This window comes from Microcaecilia unicolor, chromosome 1 (assembly GCF_901765095.1).
Source record: "Microcaecilia unicolor chromosome 1, aMicUni1.1, whole genome shotgun sequence".
NCBI classification, from domain to species: domain Eukaryota; kingdom Metazoa; phylum Chordata; class Amphibia; order Gymnophiona; family Siphonopidae; genus Microcaecilia; species Microcaecilia unicolor.
In genome coordinates this window covers 22,148,517-22,176,376 of record NC_044031.1, presented here as the reverse complement: position 1 = coordinate 22,176,376, position 27,860 = coordinate 22,148,517, and the positions used below count along the sequence as shown (strand labels likewise).

At 43.2% G+C, this 27,860-nt stretch overlaps 1 protein-coding gene across 1 annotated transcript; it reads right to left on the bottom strand.

The window, feature by feature from the left end:
- Positions 1-3,426: 3,426 nt before the first annotated feature.
- Positions 3,427-27,415, bottom strand: LOC115460647 (gastrula zinc finger protein XlCGF57.1-like). The gene is made up of 4 exons (XM_030190446.1): positions 27,274-27,415; positions 21,914-22,040; positions 15,818-15,907; positions 3,427-4,916 (listed from the first exon to the last, which is right to left on the bottom strand). The coding sequence occupies exons 1-4, from the start codon at positions 27,298-27,300 to the stop codon at positions 3,427-3,429; spliced, it is 1,734 nt and encodes a 577-aa protein (XP_030046306.1). The 5' UTR covers positions 27,301-27,415.
- Positions 27,416-27,860: the final 445 nt, after the last annotated feature.

Genomic DNA, 27,860 nt, shown 5'->3' with positions numbered 1-27,860 from the left:
AGCCTGTGCAATGCATTGAAAGAAACATTGTATTTTGGTTGCTGTTAAGGCTTGGTGATACTTTATCGTGTGCTTCCTACAGTTTAGCCTGTCTTCATCCAGGTGAGATTTACGCCATCTCCTTTCCAGTTTCCGTCCGAAACCTAAGGTGAGTGTTTGGGCACAAGACCTTTTTTTAGTGGTGCCGTTTCTCTAAGGTCTTAGCTAAGTGTGTATTCCAAATGTCAACCTGTTCTGACACTGTAGTTGTCTTTTCATCCACATGTGGATAGTCCAAGGCCTCTAGGAAATTCTCAATGGTCAGCTTTTTTTTTTTGTCTCTGATCTCCTTCCAAACTCTGGGAAGTGCTATTTGTTTCAGGTGGTGACTTAGGGAAAATTTAATTAGAAAATGGTCTGACCATTTTCAATACTGTCATCCTAGAATTCTGGGTTGTCAACTCCTTTATAGAATACCATGTCTAGTATGTGACCCTTTTCGTGGGTTGAAGAATTGATCACTTGTGTAAATCATAGTGCTGGCATTGTGTCCAGAAAGGCAGCTGTGGTGGTATCTGGGGTTTCGATGGGTAGATTGAAATCTCCCATGATCATCATCCTAGGGTAATTTAGGGTCACTAGGAGTTCTTGGTGTTATGAGGTGCTCGGTATCCCATGAGCAACCAGATTGGTTGCTCCTCTTCAAGTTGGATTAAAAGAGATTCTGATTCATTTAGCTGAGGGATGGAGATTCTGCGCAGTTTGATTGTATCCCGAATCAAGGCTGCTACCCCTCCACCCCGTCTTCCTGGTCTTGGTTGATGTTGGATGTTGAAACCTATTGGGCATAGTTCAGCCAGTGGTAAACCCACACTTTCATCTAGCCAGGTTTCACTTATTCCTGGGATGTCAAGATGCTATTCATTTATGGCATCATGGATCACCGCGGATTTCTTTGCAGCTGATCTGGTATTCACCAGTCCTATAGTTCCCAAGGGTGGTCTGGGGGTGCTGTGGGTAGCTTTGGTGTGACAATGAGGTGATCTTTTAAGTACCGTTATGTAGGTGTTTGACCTCTTGTCCTTTTGTCTTCTCTTTGGTTAGTAGGGATTATAGTTTCCTCTCCCACACACACCATTGGGATCCCCAAGGTCTTTGCCGGACCAAGGCACATTTTTTGTGTCAGAAACTAGTTTGGCAAAATTTCACTGGGTGGCTTTGCAGTTGAGTTAGGATAGTTTTCTTTATTTAGATGACTTTTCCCTCTGCCATCATGTTTTTTTTTCTGGGGGCGACTTTCTGAATTTCCTTTTGTCACCCCCACCCTCTAATTTAAATATCTTGAAACATGCTGTCTGAATTTCTCAAGGATCCTTTTACCCGTCACAGAAAGATGTAGCCCATCATTACTGTACAGCCTATGATTCTACCATGTACTGCCCCACCCTCCAATGTATCCATATTACTAAGTTTATGAAATTTAAAAGAAAAATGTATGCCCAGTTGAAGAAAATGTGTTTTAAATGGATGTAATTTCAGGGAACTGTATATGTCCATCCTGCCTTGACTCTTATGTCCATTCTCTGTTTTTAATCACTTCAGGAGATATTCTCTTCTTGTTCTCCTTTGCTGTCCAGTTCAAGTGAGACCTGACACAAGTAAAGTGAAGAAAAAGAAGGTACCATCTGCTGATGTGAGATGGGGGCCACAGCTAATTCAACAGATCCTATTTCAGGAGTAAAGCCCAACCATTTTCCTCTCCCAGAGGGGGAAGTTTCTGGATTAAGAAATGGAATACTGAACTTGAATGCATGTCAGATTACAGCACGGCTACCTAAATTCTTAATACCTCTAAACATGTGAGAACGGCTTGAGGATGTCCGGAGAAATCAAGCCTGCACTAGTCAAAGGAGACCTTAAGGACAGGGTCCTTTCCTGAATACGTTAAGGGTCTATTTACTGATCACCTCTGGAGTAGCAAGCTCAAGACAACATGGAATGTTAGTAGTTTTAGAAAGACAAATGATTAGAAGGAAGGAAGATGGTGATTATAACTGGAATTATAATTTGTGTGCTTTAAGTAAATGTTTTTTAGCCTTATGTGTAAACACAAGGCAATAGCTTAAAATTTATATACCAGCCCTGTTAAGTAACATGGTGTTAGGTTAACAACTTTGGGTTGTTCATAGCGCTCTTTAGAGAGATCTCATGAACAAGAGTAGGGAATTGTGGAACTGGTAAAGATAGAGTTATGCCTTTAAAAGAAATTGTCTTAACTGAGTTACTGACCAATGTGCTGGCTTAGTTGACCTAAGGGAAAGCCAGGCGAGTATAAATAAAAATGTTTACCACAAACCTCTTTTCTGTACTGACAAAGAAAGGCCATAAGACAGAGGTTACAGAAGGTCTGAAACTGACCAGTATTTGTGATAGATGTCTTCTTTTGGAAAAGTAAAGTATAATTTGTGTTTAACTAAAGAAAACAGGTCATAAATTAAAAGTAGTTGATAAATGTCATGTAATAGGTTTTTCCGCTGATCTATGCCCTTACACTTTAGACTTTTAGCATATTTACTTTAAGTTCAGCCTTCTAAAAAAAAGTATGCTTTTGCTGATGCTATGGAATACTGTGTACATGGATCAATTATCTCATATGTGTTTAAGGGTATAAATGTAAGCATTTGGATTGTCATACTTCAGGGAGACTTGGAAGGAGAGAGACTTCTCTCCCAGTCTTCCCTCCTTATTGCAATAAAATATATTGTGCAGCTCTGATAACACCAGTTTTACTGATCCTGTGTGGGACAATGAATTTTATTTCTATAAGTTTATATACTTTCTACAGCACCTTTCATATTGGGTGACATTTGGCAAGTATATACTCTTCCTTTTTTTTCCCCCCCAATCATAGTTCAATTGTTGCAAAACACTGCTGAAGTTCACTAAACATGTTAAGCAATGGTGACCACATGAAAGACTGGAGAAAAAAATATTCTCTCCCCCTTAGAGATGCACAACAATCCACCAGTGACTGCTGCTGAATTTATACTGTGTTTCCTTTAACCCTGTTTGTCTCCAATGTAGTTCACTTGGTGCACTTTTGTTTTAGATTTGAAAGAACGAAGCTTTTATTACAATTTTTTTTTAATTTTTGTTACATTTGTACCCCGCGCTTTTCCCACTCATGGCAGGCTCAATGTGGCTTACATATTGTATACAGGTACTTATTTGTACCTGGGGCAATGGAGGGTTAAGTGACTTGCCCAGAGTCACAAGGAGCTGCCTGTGCCTGAAGTGGGAATCGAACTCAGTTCCTCATTTTTTCTAAATGGATTAGTTTTGTACATAGTAAGATAGGAATGAACCTCACTCCTAAGCCAGGATATGTGGAGTATGATCTCAGTCTCTCAAATCTACTACTGCAGTATGGATTTTTGTTGTGTTTTTTTAGGTCTCAAAGCTGAGTGAAGCTTTTATTACACTCAGTTTTTGATGTTTTTTTAGGTCTGAAAGCTGAGTGAAGCTTTTATTGCATTCAGTGCATATAAATGATTTGTCTCCCTTGTGTGTCCTTTCATGATATTTTAGAGATGAAAGGTGAGTGAAGCTTTTATTACAGTCAGTACATGTAAATGGTTTCTCTCCAGTGTGAATCCTTCGGTGATATTTTAGATATGAACGGTGCGTGAAGCTTTTATTACACTCCGTACATGTAAATGGTTTCTCTCCTGTGTGATTCATTTGGTGAATTTTTAGCTTTGAAAAATAATAGAAGCTTTTGTTACACTCAGTACATATAAATGGTTTCTCTCCCCTGTGCATCATTTGGTGACTTTTTAGATATGAAAAATAAGAGAAGCTTTTGTTACACTCGGTACATTTGAATGGTTTCTCTCTCCTGTGCACCATTTGGTGACATTTTAGCTGTGAAGGTTGAATGAAGCTTTTGTTACACTCTGTACATGTAAATGGTTTCTCTCCCCTGTGCACCATTTGGTGATATTTTAGCTGTGAATGGTGAATGAAGCTTTTATTACACTCAGTACATGTAAATGGTTTTTCTCCCCTATGCATCATTTGGTGATATCTTAGATTTGAAAAGTAAGAGAAGCTTTTGTTACACTTGATGCATGCGAACGGTTTCTCTCCAGTGTGGCTCACTTGGTGACGTTTTAGACTTGAAAAGTAAGAGAAGCTTTTATTACATTCTGTACATGTGAATGGTTTCTCTCCTGTGTGAAGTATTTGGTGATTTTTAAATTTTGAACACCAAGCAAAGCTTCTGCTACACTCAGGATATGTAAATTGTTTCGCGCCCATGTGGCTCCGTTGGTGTCTTTTGAGCTCTGAAAGGTGTTTGAAGCATTTATTAAACTCAGGATATGTAAATTCTTTGTTGCCCATGTGCAGCAGTTGATGGCGTTTCAGCTCTGAAAGCCACGCAAAGCTTTCCTTGCATTCAGTACATGTAAATGGTTTTGCTTGTTTGTCTTTTTGGTAACTTCTTTTCTGTATTTGGAGCTTTGAAGACCAGGGGAAGCTCATCAGACCATGAGGATATACGAAACAGATGCTCTTGTTAGATATAATACATGTACGCTGGTCTTTTTTTCTTTTCTCCTCTTCCTTGTCAGGGATAGAAGTCATGTTACCACTATTATTACTTTGAAAGAGTCTCTCTGCTAAGTGTCTCTGATGCCCATGGACGTCACTAAGCTCCCTGCAATTTCTCTCATACTTTGGGACTTTATCTAGTGAGCCACCCTCAGGGTCTCTCTTCTCTTCTGATTTCTGCTGCCCATTCCTTGTGTTTCTCCTCTTCTGATCCGGGAAAATATTCTCACAGACAATTTCTGATTGTCTTTGGATTTGTTCCATTGCTACAGGATCTTCTTGATTCTTTTCTCTCTTCCTTCGTTGTGGGATCAGCTGATTTGCTGAAAAAAAACAAAAGATATTAATAATGTGGTAGAAGACAGAAGTGGTTTCTAAAATGTGGAAAAATGACGTCTTACCTGATCATTTTCTTTCCCATAACGGCAGCAGATGAATCCAGTGACTTGTGGGTTATGACCATCTACCAGCAGGTGGTTATAGAAAGCACTGAACTATTATAGACTGTATGCTCCTTGGTTAGTCAGTATTTCGCATAACAAAGCAGACAGAATGAATAGTCATAGTAGATCCCCTTCACCCAGATGAGAAGCATTAACCGTAAACAACAGCAAAACCTTGTAACACCAAAATGAGCGATTACTCTGAACAGAGAAATCAACAAAACACAGAAGAAGGCTGGCGTTCTCTGGATTCATCTGCTGCAGTAAAAGGAAAGAAAGTTGCAGCAGATGAATCCAGAGACTTGTGGGATGTAGCAAAGCAGTCCTCAGGTAGGGTGGGAATCTGAAAATCCCACGGCTGAAAGAAGAGCCTACACAGGTCACAACATCCAGATGGCAATGCTTGGAAAAAGTATGCAATGAGGACAAGTAGCTGCTTTACTATGTCTGGGAGGGGAAAAAAAACTTGAAATTTTGCCCAAGACCCTAGTGCCCTAGCAGAATGTGCTCGGAGAAGCCAGCAGCTGTTTGCCAGAAAGAAGGTACGCAGAGGCAACAGCCTCCTCCAGCCTATGAGAAACAGTTGCCTTAGATGCTGTATGATCTCGATTCAAGCCCCCCCAAAAAAGAACATATGCATTTCCATACTGGGACAAACCGAAGGTCCATCAAGCCCAGTATCCTGTTTCCAACAGTGGCCAAGCCAGGTCACAAGTCCCTGGCAAGATCCCAGAACAGTAAAACAGATTTTATGCTACCTATCCTAGAATATGCAGTGGATTTTCACAAGTCCCTCTTAATAATGGCTTATGGACTTTTCTTTTAGGAAATCAAACCGACGACATCAAAGCAGACATTACAGGACTTGTTGACATCGCCTCTAAAATGGGTTTTCTTACAAATAAATAAAAACAATTCTTACAAGTTTCTCAACCAGTAATTCCCACAATTTACATACTTCCAAAAATCCATAAATCATTAGAAAATCCACCCGGCAGACCTATCATCTCAGGCAATGGATCTATACTCGAACCCCTGTCTATATTTGTTGATTTTTTTCTACGTCCTTTTGTACCATTAATACCACCTCATGTAAAGGATACTACATACATGATCAATATTTTGCAAAATTACAACGGACAACTTACAGATACAATTATGGTTACAATGGATATCGAATCCCTATACACTAATATACCCCAACCTGAAGCCATCCATATCGTTGAGAAGATTCTTCAGGAGAGAAACACCCTCAGACGTATACCCAATCACTTGATACTGACCTGCGCCACAATCGCACTTACCAAGAATTATTTTGCCTTTGAAGGCACTTTTTACCAACAAGGGCACAGCGATGGGCGCGAGTATGGCCCCTGACTTGGCGAATCTATACGTTAGTAATTTATTCTTGTCTCCAGGATTTGTATTCCCGTGGAGGAGTGGCCTAATGGTTAGGGTGGTGGACTTTGGTCCTGGGGAACTGAGTTTGATTCCCACTTCAGGCACAGGCAGCTCCTTGTGACTCTGGGCAAGTCACTTAACCCTCCATTGCCCCATGTAAGCCACATAGAGCCTGCCATGAGTGGGAAAGTGTGGGGTACAAATGTAACAAAAAAAACAACATCCCACTCTCACTTATACACAGGAAATCACCCAAACCATTTTAAAACCCCGCTAAGCTAACTGCTTTTACCACATTCTCTGGCAACTAATTCCAGAGTTTAATTACATGTTGAGTGAAGAAATATTTTCTCCAATTCGTTTTAAATTTACTACTTAGTAACTTCATTGCATGCCCCCTTGTCCTAGTAAACAAGCAATTCACGTCTACTTGTTCCACTCTACTCAGTATTTTATAGACCTCTACCACATCTCCCCTCAGTCGTCTCTTCTCCAAGTTGAAAAGCCCTAGCCACTTTAGCCTTTCCTCATAGGGAAGTCGTCCCATCCCCTTTATCATTTTTGTTGCCCCTCTCTGTACGTTTTCTAATTCTGCTATACCTTTTTTGAAATGTGGTGATCATTACTGCAGACAGTATTGAACATGTGGTCGCACCATGGAGCGATACAAAGGCATTATATCATCCTCAGTATTGCTTTCCATTCCTTTCCTAATAATTCCTGACATTCTATTTGCTTTCATAGCCGCCGCTGCACACTGAGCAGAGGATAAAAGATGATCGGACTGCCTGAGAACATTGGCAGCTTGCATATACAGGAGAAGCACACGATGAACATCAAGGCCACGGAGCCAGCGTAAATCCATCTTACAATCCATTTCCTTAAAAGAGGGAAGTAAGAGGCTGGCTAAGATGAAAAGCTGAAATCACTCTGGGAAGACATGAAGAAAAGGTGCGAATAGTCACTCCTGAATCTGAGAAGCAAAGGAACAGATCTCTGCCTGACAACACCTGTAACTCAAAGGAAGATCTTTCAAAGTAGCCTGCTTCAGAGGATCAAAGGGAGCCTTTTTCAGAACTCACAGAACCATGCTAAGTGTCCACTTAGGACAAGGACAATCAGGGGGGAGACCTAAGACAACCAGCCCCTTTCAATAAATGAACCACATCTGGATAATGTGGAATCTGACCCCAATAACAGAAAAGAGCCGCCACTTAAACCTTAAAGAGTTATAAGTGAGACCTTTCTAAGACCATCCTGTAAGTAGGCTAATATGTGCGGCAAAGAGGCCTGAAATGGAGACCATAATTTTAAACTGATCCTTTCTATGCTTTCACAATTTGGGCCCTAAATTATGACAGCATATCAAGATTCACATTCAGAGGGATAGCTAAAAATAAGCTTATATATTCCCAGGAATCAATTTACAATTTAGAGTATATTTTAAATACAGAGGAGGAGCCAATTTATAAGCAGGAGACACGTAGAAGCATGTCTTAGTAAAATTCAAAAAATTAAAGATATAATGCAATAAATGCACACAATTGACCAGTAGGCTATGTTCATATGATAAATGGAACAGCTTGTAAGCCTATATTGTAAATTGAATTCTAAACAAAGAGTAGCAAGGATAATACAGAATCATAGAAAAACCCATCTAGTTATTAAAATCTGAAACACGTAATGAATTCCTGTATCATATACTGAGTTCAAAGCTTTTGTAAAAATGAACTTAAGAGAAAATAAGAACTACAAGGGTTAATCTCTGTCATTCGGTCCTAAGGAAATCACGAAATAACGGTGTTTCCTGTGCTGATTTTGAGTTTACTGCTCAGTGCAAGCATTGGATATTATGGTGACTGAAAATAGGGCTATACATCAGACCAAAACTGTAAGTTGAAGTTTTTATATTAATACTTCATGCTGGTGTAATTAGTCTTCATAGAATTAATACTTCAGGAGAGGAAAAGAGGAGAAGGTTATTACTTTATCTGCTACCAGAGGTACGGTTCTCAATGAAGAGGAAATTGGCAATTGTAGCTAGTCTTATCTGAACATAGCTCTGAAATAATAGCAACCTGAATTTCTTTAGTTCAGATTTACTAGTTAATTATGTTATGCAAGGGTTAATCTCCGAACCCTATTGCATACATAATAAGGCAGGCACCGTAGTATTATGGAATCCGGAAACGAAATTTAACTGTGCCATTTGGGGTTTGAGAACCAAAAATGCTGAAACTCTATACAATAATATATCTTAAAACTACAAATCTTTAAGAGGCAGGGAAGGAAGTTTGAGAGTAGTAGATAAGACGTGAAAAGAAAAATTAAAACACTTAATACATTATTACGGAACACATCCCCAATAGAGAACCAGGAAGTGAACATCAGCACTAGTTATTTTAACCAACATCACAAAGAAACAGTGTTTTAGATGGCTTATAATATAGAACCTTTCATAGGAAATATCTGAAACAATTATGTAATTTTCAAAGAACACATACACGGACGCACACCTATAAAATTAAAACTATGTCAAGATACATGCATGACCTTTGTTAATATAAATTTTCCTAGGATTGACCCTTTTTGCTGTATGAGGCAACCTCATACTTGCTATCCACTTTTTAGTGCTCATGATTGGATGCTAATGATGAGTACTAGTAAGGTCCAGGAATTCCGATCTGTTTAAGGATTCTGAATACCGACAACCTAAAACAGCCTGCAATCTGAGTACTAACCATATATTTGTTGAGCCACCATAACAATGCTTAATCAAAACCACTATTCCTTCCGAGGACCACTGAGATACATACATTAGATTATCTCCCCATGTACTATGCAACAGATACAATAGAAGTCATAGAAAGACCTGAAAGTGTTTATTAGTACGATCCACCTTAAATTGCTATTACCCACATACCTATACTTCATGAGATTTTGTAGATGAACTAATGGATTTGTCCCATTCATAAAACCTCTCTCACTACAGGTTTGAGTAAGCCTCAAGAGGGGTAACATCAAGATTAAGGCCCAAGGGATTGGATAATATAAAGGGAATTCCATATGCCCAAATAATATATAACCTGAGAATGAAGTTTCCTATCTTGCACCATACCTTCTAGCAATTTGTAAGACCCAAACTCCCCCTCTCGTTTGATAGCTTGCCACCTTCTGGAATGGATGATGACGAGCTTGACGAGCTTTGTGTCACCCCTCCTCAGAGGGGGTGACAAGTGGGGAATGTATAATTATACTACAGCAAGAGGCCCTCACTGGATGCCCACCGGAAGGGTGGAAGGCCAGATTTTAGGACTAAGGCTGTAAAAATACCAGCTTGGTTTAAAAATCTATGACTGGCTGAGCAAGGACATGCTTTTCCTGTAAGTTAATATGTGTCCCCGCTTGGGATCCATCCACTGGAATAGTGGTGGGTCAATTTACATACCTTAAACAGCTTAAACTGCTAAAAGGCACTGACTAGGCCTCATTAGAATTTAGTGTGACATTCAAAAGCAGTGCAAAAGCCAAGATCAAGGAATTGATGGCTAAAATCCTAAGTCAGATCACAAGATGATATAAGACAGAGATGTCCATGTTTGGATGTTTGGATGTCCGTATCTAGGGAAGTGTTTACAAAAAGGGAGCTGTCCAAGAGAGGAGGGAGACTTTCCTGTGAGCAGGGTCTTGCTTAAGAAGCGAGCTAAAGACAAAACCATGTTAGCAAGATAGAAGCTACTCATTAGCATGAGCCAATCAGTGACAACCATGACATTAGCATAGATCCAATCAGGTATATCTACTGTCATATTATCCATATCCTGAAGGCACTTATAAAAATCAGGGTATTTCCTGGTTTGAGTTAGAGAGACAAGGGTTGGCACTCTCTCTCCAAGGGAAACCAATGTGTCCAACAAAATTGACAAATTTCCTAGTTGCTTTCCCTTGTAAAACCTCCAATTGGTAAAAGAAATTATAAAACATTAGCAAATAATTAACACCTGTTTGTAGCTTATTATATTCCTATAATTAATTGATTGTACATGCCTGTTGTCAATCACTGATTTGACTTATACCTTAGCAAATAAACTCCTCATTCCAAATGATGATTTGTGGGCTTCACTTAATGATCAAAGGCTGTAAGTATAAATGCATTGTATAACTTGTAATCTAAATCCAGTTTGTTATAAGGCTGGTATCTTTTCCTTAGACCTAACGTCTCCCTTAGAGGCAATAACTCCTTGATTACCCCAGTACTAGTGTTATTTAGAGATGGAGTCAGATTAAGGTCACTCTAGCCTTCTTGGGGGGGGCTCGGGACCCCCCAATTCTCAACAGTACTTATGTAACTCCGGCAAAGGCTGAAGAAAAGCATCTCTGCCTTCTGAACCGATCTCCCGTCTTCTACCAAAGAACCTGGAAACTCTGCCAGCATGACATGTAGCCACAAGATCTACTAGGGGAGCACCCCTTCTCTGAGTTACCAGCTGGAATGTGTCCAGTGCCAATTCCTATTCCTTATGTCCAGGGAGTTCCTGCAGCGGAAACCCACTTGCCCACTGACTAGGTGGGCTGCTGAAAGCTGCAGCAAATGCCTTTCCATCCAGTGAAATAGAAGGCGCACTTCCATTGCCAAAGGAAGATGCCCTATCTGCCACCCTGTTGACTGAGAGAATCTAAGCCGGTTTGCCCTCCAAAAAGATTGAAAGGCTTGAAGAGCGTTATGCACTGCGCTGAGCCCAAGACAACTGGACTGCAACAGCATTGTCATGCAGTTCCAGACCTCGTGCAGTGTCTTGAAGACAGTGGGCTCCTCAAACTGTCAGGCTGGTAGATGTAGTCATAGATATCAAAAGAGGGTAGGCCAGAGATGCACCTTGGAGGAGCTGGTTCAGTTGAAGCCACCCTGACACACTGTGCTTTGCCAAACGTCTCCATGCGAGATGCTAATTGTGGTCCTAAGAAATTGGTGATCACTGGGACAAGAGACTGCTGGAGCAGATGAATGTGAGCTCCGGCCCAAGACTCCACCTCCAAGGACACTGCTGTAGAGCACAGAGCCTGAACATAATCCCAAGATCAGGGATTTGGACTTGGCAACAAGTAGTGAATGTGTTCTACAAGCTATCCAGGTTTAGCGCGGACCGTGGGAGACAGCCCGGCTTTCTTCCGCGGTCTGAATATTGGGTGGATACTGACTACCCAAGGAGCTTACCGCTCTATAACATAGTAACATAGTAGATGACGGCAGAAAAAGACCTGCACGGTCCATCCAGTCTGCCCAACAAGACAAACTCATATGTGCTACTTTTTGTGTATACCTTACTTTGATTTGTATCTGTCATTTTCAGGGCGCAGACCATAGAAGTCTTGCCCAGCACTAGCCCCGCCTCCCCCCACCTGCTCTGCCACCCAATCTCGGCTAAGCTTCTGAGGATCCATTCCTTCTGAACAGGATTCCTTATGTTTATCCCACGCATGTTTGAATTCCGTTACCGTTTTCATCTCCACCACCTCCTGCGGGAGGGCATTCCAAGTATCCACCAATCTCTCCGTGAAAAAATACCGGTAAGTTCACTGCTCTCTGTATCCACCTGCTGGTAGATGGTCACAACCCGCAAGTCTCTGGATTTGTCTGCTGCAGGTGCTAAGGAATACATGATATAATGAAAAGATCTAAACAATGGCCAGATCACTGTGGTCAAGGAATAAGCCTTTATCCCCAGAAGCAGCTGTTGCAAAACAAGGACTCCTTGATACAGACGTTCAAATATTTGAAAGGTATTAATCTGCAAACGAACCTTTTCCGGAGATGCGAAGGCAGTAGAACGAGAGGACATGAAATGAGATTGAAGGGGGGCAGACTCAAGAAAAATGTCAGGAAGTATTTTTTCACGGAGAGAGTGGTGGATGCTTGGAATGCCCTCCCGCGGGAAGTGGTGGAAACGAAAACGGTAAAGGAATTCAAACATGCGTGGGATAAACATAAAGGAATCCTGCTCAGAAGGAATGGATCCTAAAGAGCTTAGACGAGATTGGGTGGCAAAGCCAGTGGCGGGAGACGGAGATGGTGCTGGGCAGACTTATATGGTCTGTGCCAGAGCCGGTGGTGGGAGGCAGGACTGGTGGTTTGGAGGTGGGGATAGTGCTGGGCAGACTTATACGGTCTGTGCCAGAACCGGTGGTGGGAGGCGGGGCTGGTGGTTGGGAGGCGGGGATAGTGCTAGGCAGACTTATACGTTCTGTGCCAGAACCGGTGGTGGGAGGCGGGGCAGACTTATACGGTCTGTGCCCGGAAAAGGACAGGTACAAATCAAGGTAAGGTATACACAAAAAGTAGCACATGTGAGTTTATCTTGTTGGGCAGACTGGATGGACCGTGCAGGTCTTTTTCTGCCATCATCTACTATGTTACTATGTTTGTCTGCTGGTCCTGTTTTTTGCCACTGCAGTTTTCCCTTGTTCCCAACTCGATTTGTCAATTGCCGTAGTGGAGTTTTTTCTGACCAGTGATGGCTGAGTGAAAAGAGTTGCTACGTTAAGTGCATCTCTTGTTGGGCTGAGGTCTTTTTTCTCCACATTGGCAGAAATTGTAAGATTGGGAAAAGAGAATCTGCATGTAGGCATTTTGCGAGACTATCAAGCTCATTTTCAAAGCACTTAGCTTCCCAAAGTTCCATAGAAACCTATGGAACTTAGCCTCCCAAAGTGCTTTGAAAATATGCCTTTTTGTGAGTTTTCACATATTTAATTTCTTGCTCAAGTGACATATAGTATGGAGATATTTGACAGAAATGTTTATAATCAACCTGTTAAATGTGTCTGAAAATGATTAAAGAAGAGCCATTTCTAAAGGGCTAGATAAGAATATAAAGGGCCTGAGATTCAGCGGCCCTTATGCAGGCAGGGGCAGCTCCTATACAGATACTCAGAGTTATATCCAGATTTTTAGCAGCATTCATCCAGATACTGTGGTTGGAAATCTGGACAGATCCTCTTAACACCTTCTAGATAAATGGGAGTAAAGGATAAGAACATAAGAATAGCCATACTGGGTCAGACCATCTAGCCCAGTATCCTGCTTCCTGCAGTGGCCACTCCACGTCACAAATACCTGGCAGAAACACAAAAATGGTTGCACTCATGAGCCTCATGAATGAGATATTGCCATACCTGGTTATTTAGGAGGGACAGAGGGAAAGAGAAGGAAGACAAGGGGGAAGAGTTGCTCTCAATGCTTTAAAAAAAAAAAAAAAAAATCAATATTAAAGCAGCTGAAATACAGGGAGTATGAGGAAAGAAGGAAACACAATATGGCTGGAAACCATGGTGTTGTCCCAGTTACAGCTGACGCAAGGAAAGGGGCAGGTACAATGTAGGAGATATCTCCAGCTTCAATTCTTCATGAAAGAAGTGGAAGAACTGAGAGAGGAAGTGCCAAGATGGAGAAGCATCTGTGAGAATTAGAAATAGATTGATGAAATACTTCATGATGTAAACAAAAAGGTGGGAATATAACTGGACCTAAAGTCAAGTTTAAAATAAACAATATTTATTAATTTTCAAGCAAATAATAATAAAAATAATTCCACATTTAAAAATGACTCGACACAACGTTGTGTTTCGGCCAGATGGCCTACATCAGGAGTCTATAAACAAAAGACAATAAATAAATACATGAATAAGATATACATTAAAATAAAGTCCGATAAAAAAAGGACATTTAAAATACAGAATATCATAAACTATACCATGTTGATATAAATACTAGAAGACAGATGTCGTAAACTGTATATCTTATTCATGTATTCATGTATTTATTTATTATCTTTTGTGCTGCAGGTACAACAGAGGATGGGAGGAGCAGGTTCAGTGCTGTCACTCTGCCACCCCTTGAATCCTGTCGCCCTAGGTGAATGCCTAATCTGCCTAGTTGTAGGGCCGGCTCTGTGTTCAGTATTGTATAATTATGGTACAGCCAGAGACCCCCCACTGGAATGGTGGCGGGCCCAGTCATAGAGCTCAGGCTATTACAGACCTTGGCTGAGTCAGAAATCTGATGGCTGACATAACTGGGAGCTTACTGGAAAAGTATGGCCTAGTTTGTAGCCCGGATTGAGGCCTAAATAAGCTAAATTAGGAAAAGTTAGGTCAATAGATATGGAAACAAAATGGAGGATTTCAGCACAAAATGGAAGCCGTATCTGTTACAAAGTGGAATTTTCTCTAATGTAAGTTAGAAAAACAAGTTGAGAAATGAGACATTCCTGTGAGCAGGATTGTGGTCAGCCATGGTGTGAGAAAGGAAAGGTGTAGCTGGATGCAGGGTCTTGCTTAAGATTTGTGGTCAAGCGAGCTAAAGACAAAACCATGTTAGCAAGATAGAAGCTACTCATTAGCATGAGCCAATCAGTGACAACCATGACATTAGCATAGATCCAATCAGGTATATCTACTGTCATATTATCCATATCCTGAGGGCACCTATAAAAATCAGGGTATTTCCTGGTTTAAGTTAGGGAGAGAAAAGGGTTGCCTCTCTCTCTCTCCAAGGGAAACCAATGTGTCCAGCAGAATTGACAAATTACCTAATTGCTTTCCCTTGTAAAACCTCTAATTGGTAAGAGAAATTATAAAAGATTAGGAACTAATTAACACCTGTTTGCAGCTGGATTATTATATTCCTATAACTAATTGATTGTATGTGCCTGTTGTCAATCACTTATTTGACTTGTACCTTGGCAAATAAACTCCTCATTCCAAACGATGATTTGTGGGCTTCACTTAATGATGAAAGGCTGTAAGTATAAATGCTTTTGCTGTATCAGGCTGTCTTTCACTGCATTGTATAACCTGTGACATAAATCCAGTTTGTCATAAGGCTGGTATCTATTCCTTGCCAGTGCTGAGAGGCGGACTAATGCGGGTCCCTTAGACCTAACGTCTCTCTCTGTGGCAATTCCTTTTAGAACTTCACAACTCCTTGATTACCCCAGTACTAGTGCTATTTAGAGATGGAGTCAGATTAAGGTCACTCCAGCCTTCTTGGGGGGCTCTGGACCCCTAAATTCACAACAGTATTTATTATTACTAACCTGTAGCTCTATTCTCTAACTCTTCCTCTCTGCAGTATTTATCAATACTAACCTGTACTCTGTAATACCTCGTTACCCTGAATTTTTTTTATTAAATCTATACTATTCTGTATCGCCTCCTCTTATTCTCTACAGTATTACTACCGAAATCAGCTCTATGCTGCAACAATTCCTCTTATTCTGCGCTATTTATCACTTAGCTATGCTCTGCAATTCAGTGTTTATTATTACTTAGCTGTGCAATATACTCTATTACTCTCTGCAGTATTTTTTCTTATTACTCACCTGTGTATGAGTGACAATCTTCTTTCTCTTCTGATGGCCCTTCCTCTTGTTTAATCCTCGATAATATGTCAGGATTGACACTTTCGTAACCTGATTTCAGAAAAAAAAAAAGGAAAATTGAGTTATGTTTCCCTTACAGTCTCAGAAAAGTACCCAGGAAGCATCTTATGATGGGGGAGGGGAGGGAGGAACTATTACCACCATCATAAAGCAGAGGGATCTGGGGGTTATTATACCTCACTTTGAGTACTTTGGCACTGGAACTAGTCAAACATTTGTATAATAAATAATTTTCTCACATATGAAAGAGGAAGCTGCAACTCTTTGGTATTTTAAACAATCTGGCATATTATGAGATCCTCAGTATTAATCGATTCAGGGGGCCCTAGCGAGTCAACTTATAGGATCACTGCTGACCCAGTAGCTACTACATTGGATCAATATTTCTACACACTCAGACCTTCAACTGATCGCTATTAATGCTCCTAAGGATTTCGGAGGGTGGGAGGAGGTGGTAACGATGCACAAAGATTCCAACTGTACAACAGGTGTTAAAATGTTCAGTTCCACTAGACAAATGATTTCAATGGCACAACGGACATGGAAGACGGTAGCGTAAAGGGGTGAAGGAGATAGGCAGCAACTGCCCAACCTGCCACAGGGTTGTTATTTCTCCATTCATTCATAGCGGTCTGATTCAGTGAAACCCTTAGCTGCTCTGATGAAAAGCTGCCAGTTCTTAATGAACTATCTTATCAGGGTGGGCTAGATTTAGGGTATCTTTTTTTTTTTAGTTACATTTGTACCCCGCGCTTTCCCACTCATGGCAGGCTCAATGCGGTTTACATATACAGGTAGTTATTTGTACCTGGGGCAATGGAGGGTTAAGTGACTTGCCCAGAGTCACAAGGAGCTGCCTGTGCCTGAAGTGGGAATCGAACTCAGTTCCTCAGGACCAGAGTCCACAACCCTAACCACTAGGCCACTCCTAGGCTCCAGGTCAACAAAATGAACAAACCAACGAACTGGTACAAGACATCAACAGCTGCTGATTTTAGTTGTATATCCAACTCAGATGTACGTGAACTCCTGCCTCAGACAGATGTCCACTGTCCCGATATTATTCAGCCAGCGGAGGTCATTGCTTTGCTGGCTGCTGCCAGTGTTTATACTGGAAATTCAATGCCAAGCCATGGCCAGACTCCAGCATTGAATTTCAAGGTCTATGGAGCCGGCTAACACAGTCGATTAAGTGCGATATTCGAGACTTACTAGCTGTGAAGAACCACATAAAAACAGGACTACTTTGTACATGGTCCTATTTATTTATTTGTTACATTTGTATCACAAATTTTCCCACCTATTTGTAGGCTCAATGCAGTTAAATTAACTGGTTAAGTGCCGACTCTGCTTCCCGAACACCCAAAAATAGCCAGTTTCAGCTTGGGCACTAACCGGGCATTTTCAATGGTACTAACATACATAATGTGGAGGGGCATTTTCCATATGGCATCTAGGTCGGACTTTGGAAGTTCTGTGCGTAGTGCAAAACGCACAAAATGTAGGAGGGCCAGCACTTACAGCAGACTGGTCCCCAGACATCCCAGGAGAGCAATGGGGCTCCCTGGGGGGTACTGCTGTGGACTTCATACGAAAGCTCCCAGATACACATCTTTGCTCCCTTATCTTGTCACCCCTGATTCATTCAAGTTTCATTTGGAAACTTACTATCCCGACCATCAAAATAAATCCTTCCAGTGGTCATCTGGTCATTTAGGGAACCTTTATGTACCTTATTTGTTTTAGAAACAGGCCTAGCCCCAAGCATTTAGTTTTTCGCCCTGGACATTTTTGTTTTGTTTGATTATGGTTGTAAAATATCCAAAGCCCGCCCTAATCTTGCCTTCGGACCCCCCCCCCCCCCCCCCCCCCGACATGCCCCGCTGTGATTTGGACGAACGTGTGCAAAACAGGTTTCAAAAATACTGATTTGGACATCTTGAGAAAAGTTTTGTCCAAAGGCTACTTTATGACACTTTTTAAATGTTTTTCTCTTTTGAAAATGAGCTCCATAGTAGATGACGGCAGATAAAGACCTGTACAGTCCATTCAGTCTGCCCAACAAGATAAACTCATAGTATAAGATATGATGTGCTACTACAAATGTATACTTGATCTTGAGAACGTAGAAATCTGCCCAGCACTGGCCACTGAAAATGCCCAGTTAGCCCCGGATAGGCCATTTAAATAGCCAGGAGCCTCTCCTGGCCATTGAAATTGTTTTGAATATTGGGTCCATACTTCTCAGCTGGAGCGGACACGAAAACCAGGGTGAAGAAGCACAAATGAGTAAAGTCGGCTCATAATGACTTACGGGGCCCGATATTCAGCGGTATTTGGTTAAATAACGTTTAGCTGGCTAACCGCTAATATTCAGCGGAAGATAGACAATGATCTCCACTGAATATTAGCAGTTCGCCAATAACCATCTATGTTGCGCGACTTAGCCAGCTATCCATGAATATTCAAGCGCGAGCTGGCTAACGGCCTTATTTTCGAAAAGTGATGGGCGCCCATATTTCGACCCAAATCAGGAGTTGGGCGCCCATCTCGCAAAGGCGCCCAAATCGGTATAATCGAAAGCCAATTTTGGGCGTTTTCAACTGCACTCCGTCGCGGGAACGAACAAAGTTGACGGGGGGGGGGGGGGCGTGTCGGAGGCGTGATGAACGCGGGACTGGGGCGTGTTTATCGGCCGAGGAGAGATGGGCTCCTTCAGCTGATAATCGAAAAAAAAAAAAAGGGCGGCAGAAGCGAGAATTTGGGTCGCTTTTGCTGGACCCTTTTTTTCACGACCCAAGTCCCAAAAACGTGCCCCAACTGGCCAGATGACCACCGGAGGAAATCGGGGATGACCTCCCCTGACTCCCCCAGTGGTCACTAACCCCCTCCCACCACAAAAAAAGAACTTTAAAAACTTTTTTTTGACAGCCTGTATGCGAGCCTCAAATGTCATACCCAGCTCCCTACTCCCCTAACAAGGCTCATATATGGTTTTAACCTCCACCTTAACCATATATCATATAGAAATCATTCATATGTTTTTTATCGCCTCAGCAGTGCACATGACCAACTTCACTCTTTTATTGGACATTCAACAGCACCCAAATCCTCACTGGTGATAATATTTTATTAAACTGTTTCTTCATTTACTTATTTAACTGTTCATTTTACTTTTTAATCTCTAAGTTACTTATAAGCAATACTTAACTTGCACTGAACGGTCAGACCAGGGGTTCAACAATGCCCGACATGCATGTTTCGCCCTAAAAGGCTGTGTGCAGTATGCAGGTCCCTGGAGCAGTTGTTAGTGGGTGCAGTGGACATCAGGTAGGCGGACCCAGGCCCAGGCCCACCCCCCCCCTACCTGTTCCACTTGTGCTGGTTAATGTTAAGCCCTCCAAAACCCCCCAAAACCCACTGTACCCACATGTAGGTGCCCCCCTGTACCCCTTAGGGCTATGGTAATGGTGTAGACTTGTGGGCAGTGGGTTTTGGGGGGGATTTGGGGGGCTCAGCACACAAGGGAAGGGTGCTATGCACCTGGGAGCTACTTTAAATTTTAAATTTGTAAAAGTGCCCCCTAGGGTGCCCAGTTGGTGTCCTGGCATGTGAGGGGGACCAGTGCACTACGAGTCCTGGCCCCTCCCACGACCCAATGCCTTGGATTTGTTCGTTTTTGAGCTGGGCGCCTTCGGTTTCCATTATCGCTGAAAACCGATAGCGCCCAGCTCAAAAACGCCCAAATCCTAGGTATTTGCCCCGCACAACCCGTACTATCGAAAAAAAGATGGGCGCCCATCTTTTTTCGAAACTACGGTTTGTCCCGCCCCTTCGCATGGCCGTCTATGGAGATGGGCACCCACTTTCGATTATGCCCCTCTAAGTGTAGCAGGCAAATCGGATCGCATCTTTGCTTGCTATAGACTTAATCGGCCAGCACTAAATACCCGCTTAGCCAGTTAAGTTAGAGCCAGCCAACCCCTCCTCCCTCCCAGATATTCAATGCCAGTCGCTGGAAATGGTCCGGCATTGAACATCTAGCAGCGGCAGCTAACCACACTGCCTGACGCCAGCTGAATATCAAGGTGACAGTCTCTGCAGCAAGCTGATCCAGGCTGCTACTCTTCCAGTCACAACATCACTATGATAAGGGGAGGGGAGGGAACCAGGGTCACGGGATATCACCCTAGCTGGCAGATACCCAGGACCAATGAGTATCATCTAAAACTAGCCTCAACATGGCTACCAGCATGGTTCTAGGTCAGTTCCCACCCACCAATTCCCACCCAGAGCCCAAAAAACAGAAAACACACTAGGACAAGTAATCTCCCTCCCTTTCCTCTTCTATATTGTTTGGTGGGGGGGGGGGGGGGCAGTGCCCCCTCACACAACCACATAACATTATTTTTTACACATCCCTTTCCTCTTCCAGACATGCAGTTCATATGGGGGGGGGGGGGAACAATGCCCCCCCCCCACACTAGGTTTTCAACCTAATTCATGTTTAATCCAGGATTTAAATGTCGTAAATAAATAAATAAAAATTGCAGTTCATGTGGGGGGCAATGCCACCCCCCCCCCAAAACTAGGTTTCAACCTAATTCAGCCCCTCAAAATGACACATTGATTATGATTTATAACAAATTACCAGGACTTATAGGACCCGATACAAGAAAGAAGCTAAAGTCAGTACTTAAAAAAAAAAAATGGCTAGGGAGGGTGGGAAATGACCGTCCTTGGTGAGAATTGTCCTAGATGGGAATTGTCTTGGGGGGGAACTCACCTGATACCACCAGGCGCCACCAGCCAGCAATCCAGAGCAGCTGCACGATCCGTCCACCATCCGCTAGGCTGCATGATACCCTTAAGGGGCGGATTACTTGGAACTATTTTCTCTGTCTCCTTCCGCTGGTGGATGGACATGACCCATTGGTCTGGACCGGTAAAGACGACAAGGAATACGCCTGGATTTGTGCGCACAATTTCAATCGCCGTATAGAATTCCGGGACAGTGGGTAACTGGCCATATTGCGCGATATAGCTGGCTATCCGTGAATATTCAAACACTGGCCAGCTAAGTTTAGCGGCCAAACTGGACCACCGAAATCGCAGTCCCATCTTTGTCACTATAAACTTAACCGGCCAGCATTGAATATTGACTTAGCCGGTTAAATTTGAGCCGGCCAAAAATACCCGGATATTCAATATCGTTCACCAGAAATGGCCCAGCATTGAATATCCGGGTCAGCACTGATCGTGGCACTTGTAAGAGCTGCCTCCTGCGATTTCAATACTGGCCGGCTTGACTCTTTCTGGTACTGGGAGATGAGAAGGAGGATCATTCATGGAGAAAGGAGAGGGAAAGAGCTCGGTTCCACCCCGGCCGTTTCAGTGGAAAGGTTCTGATTTTTTGGCCCTTCTCAGGGTATCAGAGGAGACCAGGAGCCCTGACCTTAATATTTCTCTCTAGAGACTGCTGTAAATCCTCCAAAGACCAGCAGTTTCCGGTTTAAAAGAGCAGGAACCAAGGCCGATTCTTGAAGGCCATGGTTTTTAAGGTCCTGATCTGCTCTTTCCCTCTAATTAGAACATGGGACCAGCAGTGGGTGATGATTTCTTGTATCACTCTTATCATTTATCAATCCTGGAGACAATTCAGCAGCAGCTCACGGTGCCAGACAGTATTATAAGCTAAGGAAAGGTCGATAGAGACACATTGATAGATCTTTTATTGATCTCAAAGGCTGCTTCAGAATTTCAGCTGCTCTGCCCCTTATTTCAGTCCTGTTACAAGAGCTAGAGGAGGATCTGTATCTGATTTAAAGGGGAAGAAACACATGGGGAACACTGGATAGACTTATGGTCACTCAGTCCTGGCCTCGCACTGTCATCTTAAGATTGAAAGCAGAGCCCAGACAGATCCTGATCATACGTAGAAGTTTCTGGAGTGGAGGAGCTACAGAAAAATGTATCAAATTCTTTTTCATAAATCAGATGCTGTCTACTGAAAATGCAGATAAATACAGTCCTTACCCAGAGAGATCAGGGTCTCATAATTCTCCTTCATCACCTCCCTGTAAAGCTCCTTCTGCCCTTCATCTAAATACTCCCACTCCTCCTGGGAGAAAGAGACAGCGATGTCCTCGAATGCCACCCGCATCTGAAATACAAACCAGAAACACTCTCAGGAACAGGCGGAGGTGCTCAGAAAGCATTAGATTTCAGCTGGCTTCATTCTCTTAACATTTAAGGATGGAAGACGGGTTGCCAGGAACTGTCAGACTTCTTCCGCTGGGTTTGTCCCTAGACTCAGTTTTGACTGTGGACACCAGATCTGTCCTCTTTCTCTGTTATTCTTCAGTTCAGCAATTGAACCTTTAATTAAACAGATTCGAATTTGTCGTCTGCAGATATTTGGTGAAAAATGTCGATAAACTACACAGAAATCTCCATTATACACTGTCAATGTCTGACTAACCTTGAGAAACTGGCACCAAGGGTAATAAAGACGTTATTTAAATATAATGGTGTATCTGCTTACCAAATCAAAACTTTAAGCAATGTTTGGTAATCAAGACAATATCTAGATTTTTGTATCTTTTCAATATTAATATCCATATTCCCCTCAATCTTTCCTCTTCATCCTTCCTACTCCTTATCCCTCCCAATCTTCTTTCCCTTTTGCTCATCCTATCTTTGTTTACCTCTCCATGTTAATTCACATATTTTCTGAACCCTACTATTACTATGTTTACTACAACTTGTAATATTCTCCTTCAAGACTTTGTAATCCTATTTACTACGCAAGCCACATTGAACCTGCTATCTGTGGGAAAGCGCGGGATACAAACGTAATAAATAAATAAATATGATTTAAAAATATCTGAAAGGCTGGTTAGAAGTTGGTAAAAATTATAACATAAAAAAAGTTTGAGATTATCTGTCCGTCTGTGGGTAAAATAACTTTCCCAACATTTAAAGGCATGGGATAAAACTGGTCGCAGTGTGAAAACCAGTAAAAACAGGCAAAACTGGACCAGGGGTTCTACAGAAATAACCGCCCCCCCCCCCCCCCCCAAAAAAAAAGGTCCAATGCATTTCTATACGAGCAGGAGTTTCAGCTTCTGAAGCAGAAAAAACTTAATGGAACAGGACGAGGTTTGGCTGTAGGTAAACCTGGTAAAAAGATATATCAGGTTTGAAAACGGGCCAAATTGGAGCAGGGATTCCAAAGAAATAAGCCTGGTCCTCTGCCCCCCCACCCCCCAACCAAATGGTTCAGTGCATTTCTATGGGAAAAGGAACTCCAGCTGCTGTAACAGAACAATTAAACAATTCCTCCTTTCAAAATGCCTCACCACCCCTCAAACTGTCCCCACCCCATGTTCTACCCCACACCACAAAATATGCCTCAACCTACACCTGAAACTGCCACACCATCCAAAACTCTCCCCCACCTCTAAAACCTACCCTTTGCAAATGTCCCCACCAACAAAAGCTACCTCCCCCAACTGCCCTACCCCCTAAACAGTACACCCTAAGAGAGAGAGAGAGAGAGAGAGAGAGAGAGAGAGAGAGAGAGAGAGAGAGAGAGAGAGAGAATGGGGTTGGAAAGAATTAAGGGAGGCCTTTTACTAAGGCTTAGCTTGAGGTAAGAATAAAATGGGCCCTGCTGCAGATAACTCAAGCTAAGCTTTGGTAAAAGACCCCCTAAACGAGCCCTAATCTGTATCCCTTTCCTTCTTGTTAAAAAATGTGGACGTCTTTTTACCTAGCTGCGGTAAAAAGGGCCCTGAGCTAGCAATGGGGGTCGCTTTTGTTGCGACTACAGTGGGTAAAAAAAAAGGCTGAAAATAGCCATGGCCATACAGTAAGATTGCTCGTACAATGTGGTCATGGTGGAGTGTGTGTGTGGGGGGGGGGGGGGGGGGGAGCTCTTACCGCCACCCATTGAGGTGGAGGTACGGGCTTCCACGGAAACCCAGTGCTAACCACTACACCTCTATTCAGGAAATCTTGACTGCCCCAACTTGACATTTCGTCCTTTAGATTGTAAGCTCCTTAGAGCAGGGACTGTCCTTCTTTGTTAAACTGTACAGCGTTGCGTAACCCTAGTAGCGCTCTAGAAATGTTAAGTAGTAGTAGTAGTAGTAGCATGAGGCATTGCCTAATTACCACCAGGTTAGCACTGTGCTAAAAAATAAGGGGTGATTTTCCCTAGCGGGGGATATGGCACGCACAGGATGCCTGCGTCCGTGTTGGGCCAGCAATACCTCCAGATTAGCGTGTGGTAGTTGAGATGAACCTATCAGGAAACAGGATATTCTCACTTAAACTGGGCCATTTATTACTATACTGTATAGAACAGTGTAGAAAAACGAGTACAAAATACAGAGTTTATTACTGCTGTTTCTATCAGCTACAATAATTTTTAAGCTGTTTTAGTGAGATTCAATTTTATTTCATGATATATATCTAGGTATGGGCAGCTTTTCTAATAAATAAAAAAAACAGCAGTCAGATAAGTGAAAACAAATCGTTTCTCCTCCACCTTGAAAGGCACTGCCTATCCAACTGGAACAGTTTTAGTCTTTTTACAGATGGACCAAGCATAGGCAGTCCATTATTTCTAATAGTCTGTTGCTATTGTTTTCAATAGTGTTTGCTATTGTTTTGGGTGAACTAAAATGGCGGCAAGCTCCGCCTACTGGCTTCAGCCCACATAACGGGCTAGATAGGCTCATGCCGTCTCCTGTTCTCAATCTAACCTTGGGTTAATCTAAAGAGGTCACGGGAAGGAGAAACTGAGGCCCTGTTGCTCAAAACTCGGGCGCTGTTTCGAACAGCGTTGCAAAAATACTGCCGAAACAGCACAGAACTCTCTAATGCTCAGCACTAATGAGATGCAAATATAGGTGCACTCATAGCGTGGACCATTAGGGAGGATAGCGCGTGGCGCAAGCGCAGAAGCGTTTCGGCAGGTGGATAGCTCTGCACAGAAGAGTACCGTGGTAAGCTCGGCTCCTGTGCGCATGCATCTGGCAAAACCTGAACTTAGAAGCACACATTGGCGTCGGTTTTCTACGGCCTAAATATAATCATTAAATTTTTTTTTTTTAGCTTGGACACATATTTAAAAGCAGAAAACAAATGCTTTCACTTTTGGGTTTGCTGTGACTCGAACATATTCGTTTCTCGCAACAAGCTCTTAAGGTCTCAGATGGGAGAAGGGGACTGAGGAGGGGGGTGCTCAAATGGGAGAAGGGGACTGGGGTGGGGGGTGCTCAGATGGGAGAAGGGGACTGGGGTGGGGGGGTGCTCAGATGGGAGAAGGGGACTGGGAGGGGAGGGGGGTCTCAGATGGAAGAAGGGGACTGAGGTGGGGGGTGCTCAAATGGGAGAAGGGGACTGGGGAGGGGGTCAGATGGGAGAAGGGGACTGGGGTGGGGGGTGCTCAGATGGGAGGAGACTGGGGAGGGGAGGGGGTCTCAGATGGGAGAAGGGGACTGGGGTGGGGTCTCAGATGGGAGAAGGGGACTGGGGTGGGGGGTGCTCAGATGGGAGAAGAAGACTGGGGTGGGGGGGTGCTCAGATGGGAGAAGGGGACTGGGGTGGGGTGGGGGGATGCTCAGATGGGAGAAGGGGCCTGGAACTGGGGTCTGAGAAGGGGCCATGAGAGAAAATGGGGGCCATGCCTGGGGCTGGTGGGAAAATGGGGCATGCCTGGGCAGGTGGGAGAATGGGTCTGGGGCTGAAAAGGGGGGCCCTAATGCAAGGCATGTGGATGAAAAGGGGACTGGAACTGGGGGCTGAAAAGGAGGGTAGGTGGGATAAGGGAGCTAGTACTGGAACTGGGGGCTGAAAAGGGGCAGGGGCTGAAACTGTGAGGACTGGGGGCTGAAAAGGGGACAGAGAGAATTGGCTGGGGCTGAAGCTCGGGACTAGTGGGAGAAAAGGGCTGGGGCTGAAACTGCGGACTGGTGGAATAGTGGAGCTGAAACTGGGGGCTGAAAAGGGGGGAAAGGTAGGAGATGTGGACTGGGGCTAGAACTAGGTGGGATAAGGGGGCTGGAACTGGGGGCTGAAAAAAGGGGCAGAGAGGGGACAGATCCTGGATGGAAGGGGGAGAGGGAGGGCAGACCCTGGATGGATGGGAGAGGGAGGGCAAATGGTGGATTGAAGGGGCAGAAAGGGCAGACAGTGAATGGAAGGGGCAGAGATAGAGGGCAGATGTAAATGGAAGGGCATGGAGAGAGGGTAGACATTGGATGGAAGGGACAGCAGAGAGGACAGACACTGGATGGCAGAGAGAGAGAGAACTAAGACAGATGCTGGATGGAAGGAAGACAGTGAAAAGAAGATGAGGAAAGCTGAACAGAGAAACTGTAAATAAAATAATTTTTTTTTTTTTGCTTTAGGATAAAGTAGTATTGTAGCTGTGCTAATAAATGTTTATAATAGAACATGTAAATAAGGTAATCTTTTTATTGGACTAGTTTTAATAAATTTTTACTAACGTTTGGAGAACAAAACCCCCTTCCTCCAGTCAGGATAGGATACTGTAACAGCACTATACTGTATTGACCTGAGGAAGAAGGTTTTGGCCTCTGACAGCTAAATGTATTAGTCCATTAAAATGGTATTATTTTATTTTCTGTTTTTGTTTTATTTCTATTTGTAAAGTGGTGATTGGTATTTGTTAGTTTTTTCAAATTTACATCTGCTGTCTTTATATTTTGCACAGTACTAGGGGACATTTTCTGTTTCTGTGGTGTTGCATTGTATGCAGAGTCTGGCATCTTGGGGGTTCAGTTTAATTTTTGTCTAAATAGAAAGTTTATGATTACTTATTCTATAGTGGATTGGGGTGTATCTGTGTTTGTGAAAAAGACATGGCTTTCGGTTGGCATTGACTGTGCAGGATTGACGATCTGTACTATTCTGTCTGGTTTCGTTTTACAATAGGTGAATTGATGTTCTAGTGCTCACTGTAGTGTTTAAGATGCTTTCCTTTTCCTTGTGTGACTCGTAGAAATGACTGCTTATGGTATGGTAGAATTGCTCTATAGGTCCTGAGTGTTTTGTATTCTCGGTATGCCTAGTACTGGATTTTGGAGGGGGGGGTGTTAAAAAATGACCGGCCCCGGGTGTCAACTACCCTAGGTATGCCACTGATTATATGTCCATTACGAGCTTTGGTTTCGTTGTGTTGCAGGATACAGGCATTTAAGTTGGGTTGGTAGGGTATGCCTTTTTGAACAGGTTAGTTTTTAATGATTTCCGGAAGTTTAGGTGATCATAAGTCGTTTTCACGGCTTTTGGTAATGCTTGCCCCATGCAATGTGTGTGCCCGACAGGCTGGATCATGGCATCCCCTGCTGCCCACCTCCTACCTGCTGAGCAGAAACCCCTGCAGCCATGATTCTCCAGTCCTGGCTCCCTCCTTCCCTACAGGGTCCTCTAAGTGCTCTGGGTCAGTGTTGCTGGCTCTCTGCTTCCCTCTGGGTGACGGATTTCTTCTGCACAGCTCTTTTCTTTGTTCTCTCCAAGAAGAAGTGATGATGATATCACAGGAGAGGAGGATTGTCCTGCATTGGATGCCGGGTAATGTAGTCTTAAGTTGCTCCTTTGTCTGAATAGTTACCGCAGTGCGTAGCAGTAGGACTGTATTTCCCAGCATCCATACCACAGCTGCAAGCTCCCCCTCCCTGTGACATCACCTCCCTCGGGAAGGGGCGAGGGCGGTGACCAAGTGACGTAAAAACGTTGAAACTACTACTACTACTACTACTTAACATTTCTAGAGCGCTACTAGGGTTACGCAGCGCTGTACAATTTAACAAAGAGAGACAGTCCCTGCTCAAAGAGCTTACAATCTAATAGACAAGTGAACGGTCGGTCCGATCGGGGCAATTACAGTTTCCCCTTCCCCGCGCTGCCGTCATCGCAGTACTCTCAAAACAAAGCAAGCAAAGCTATG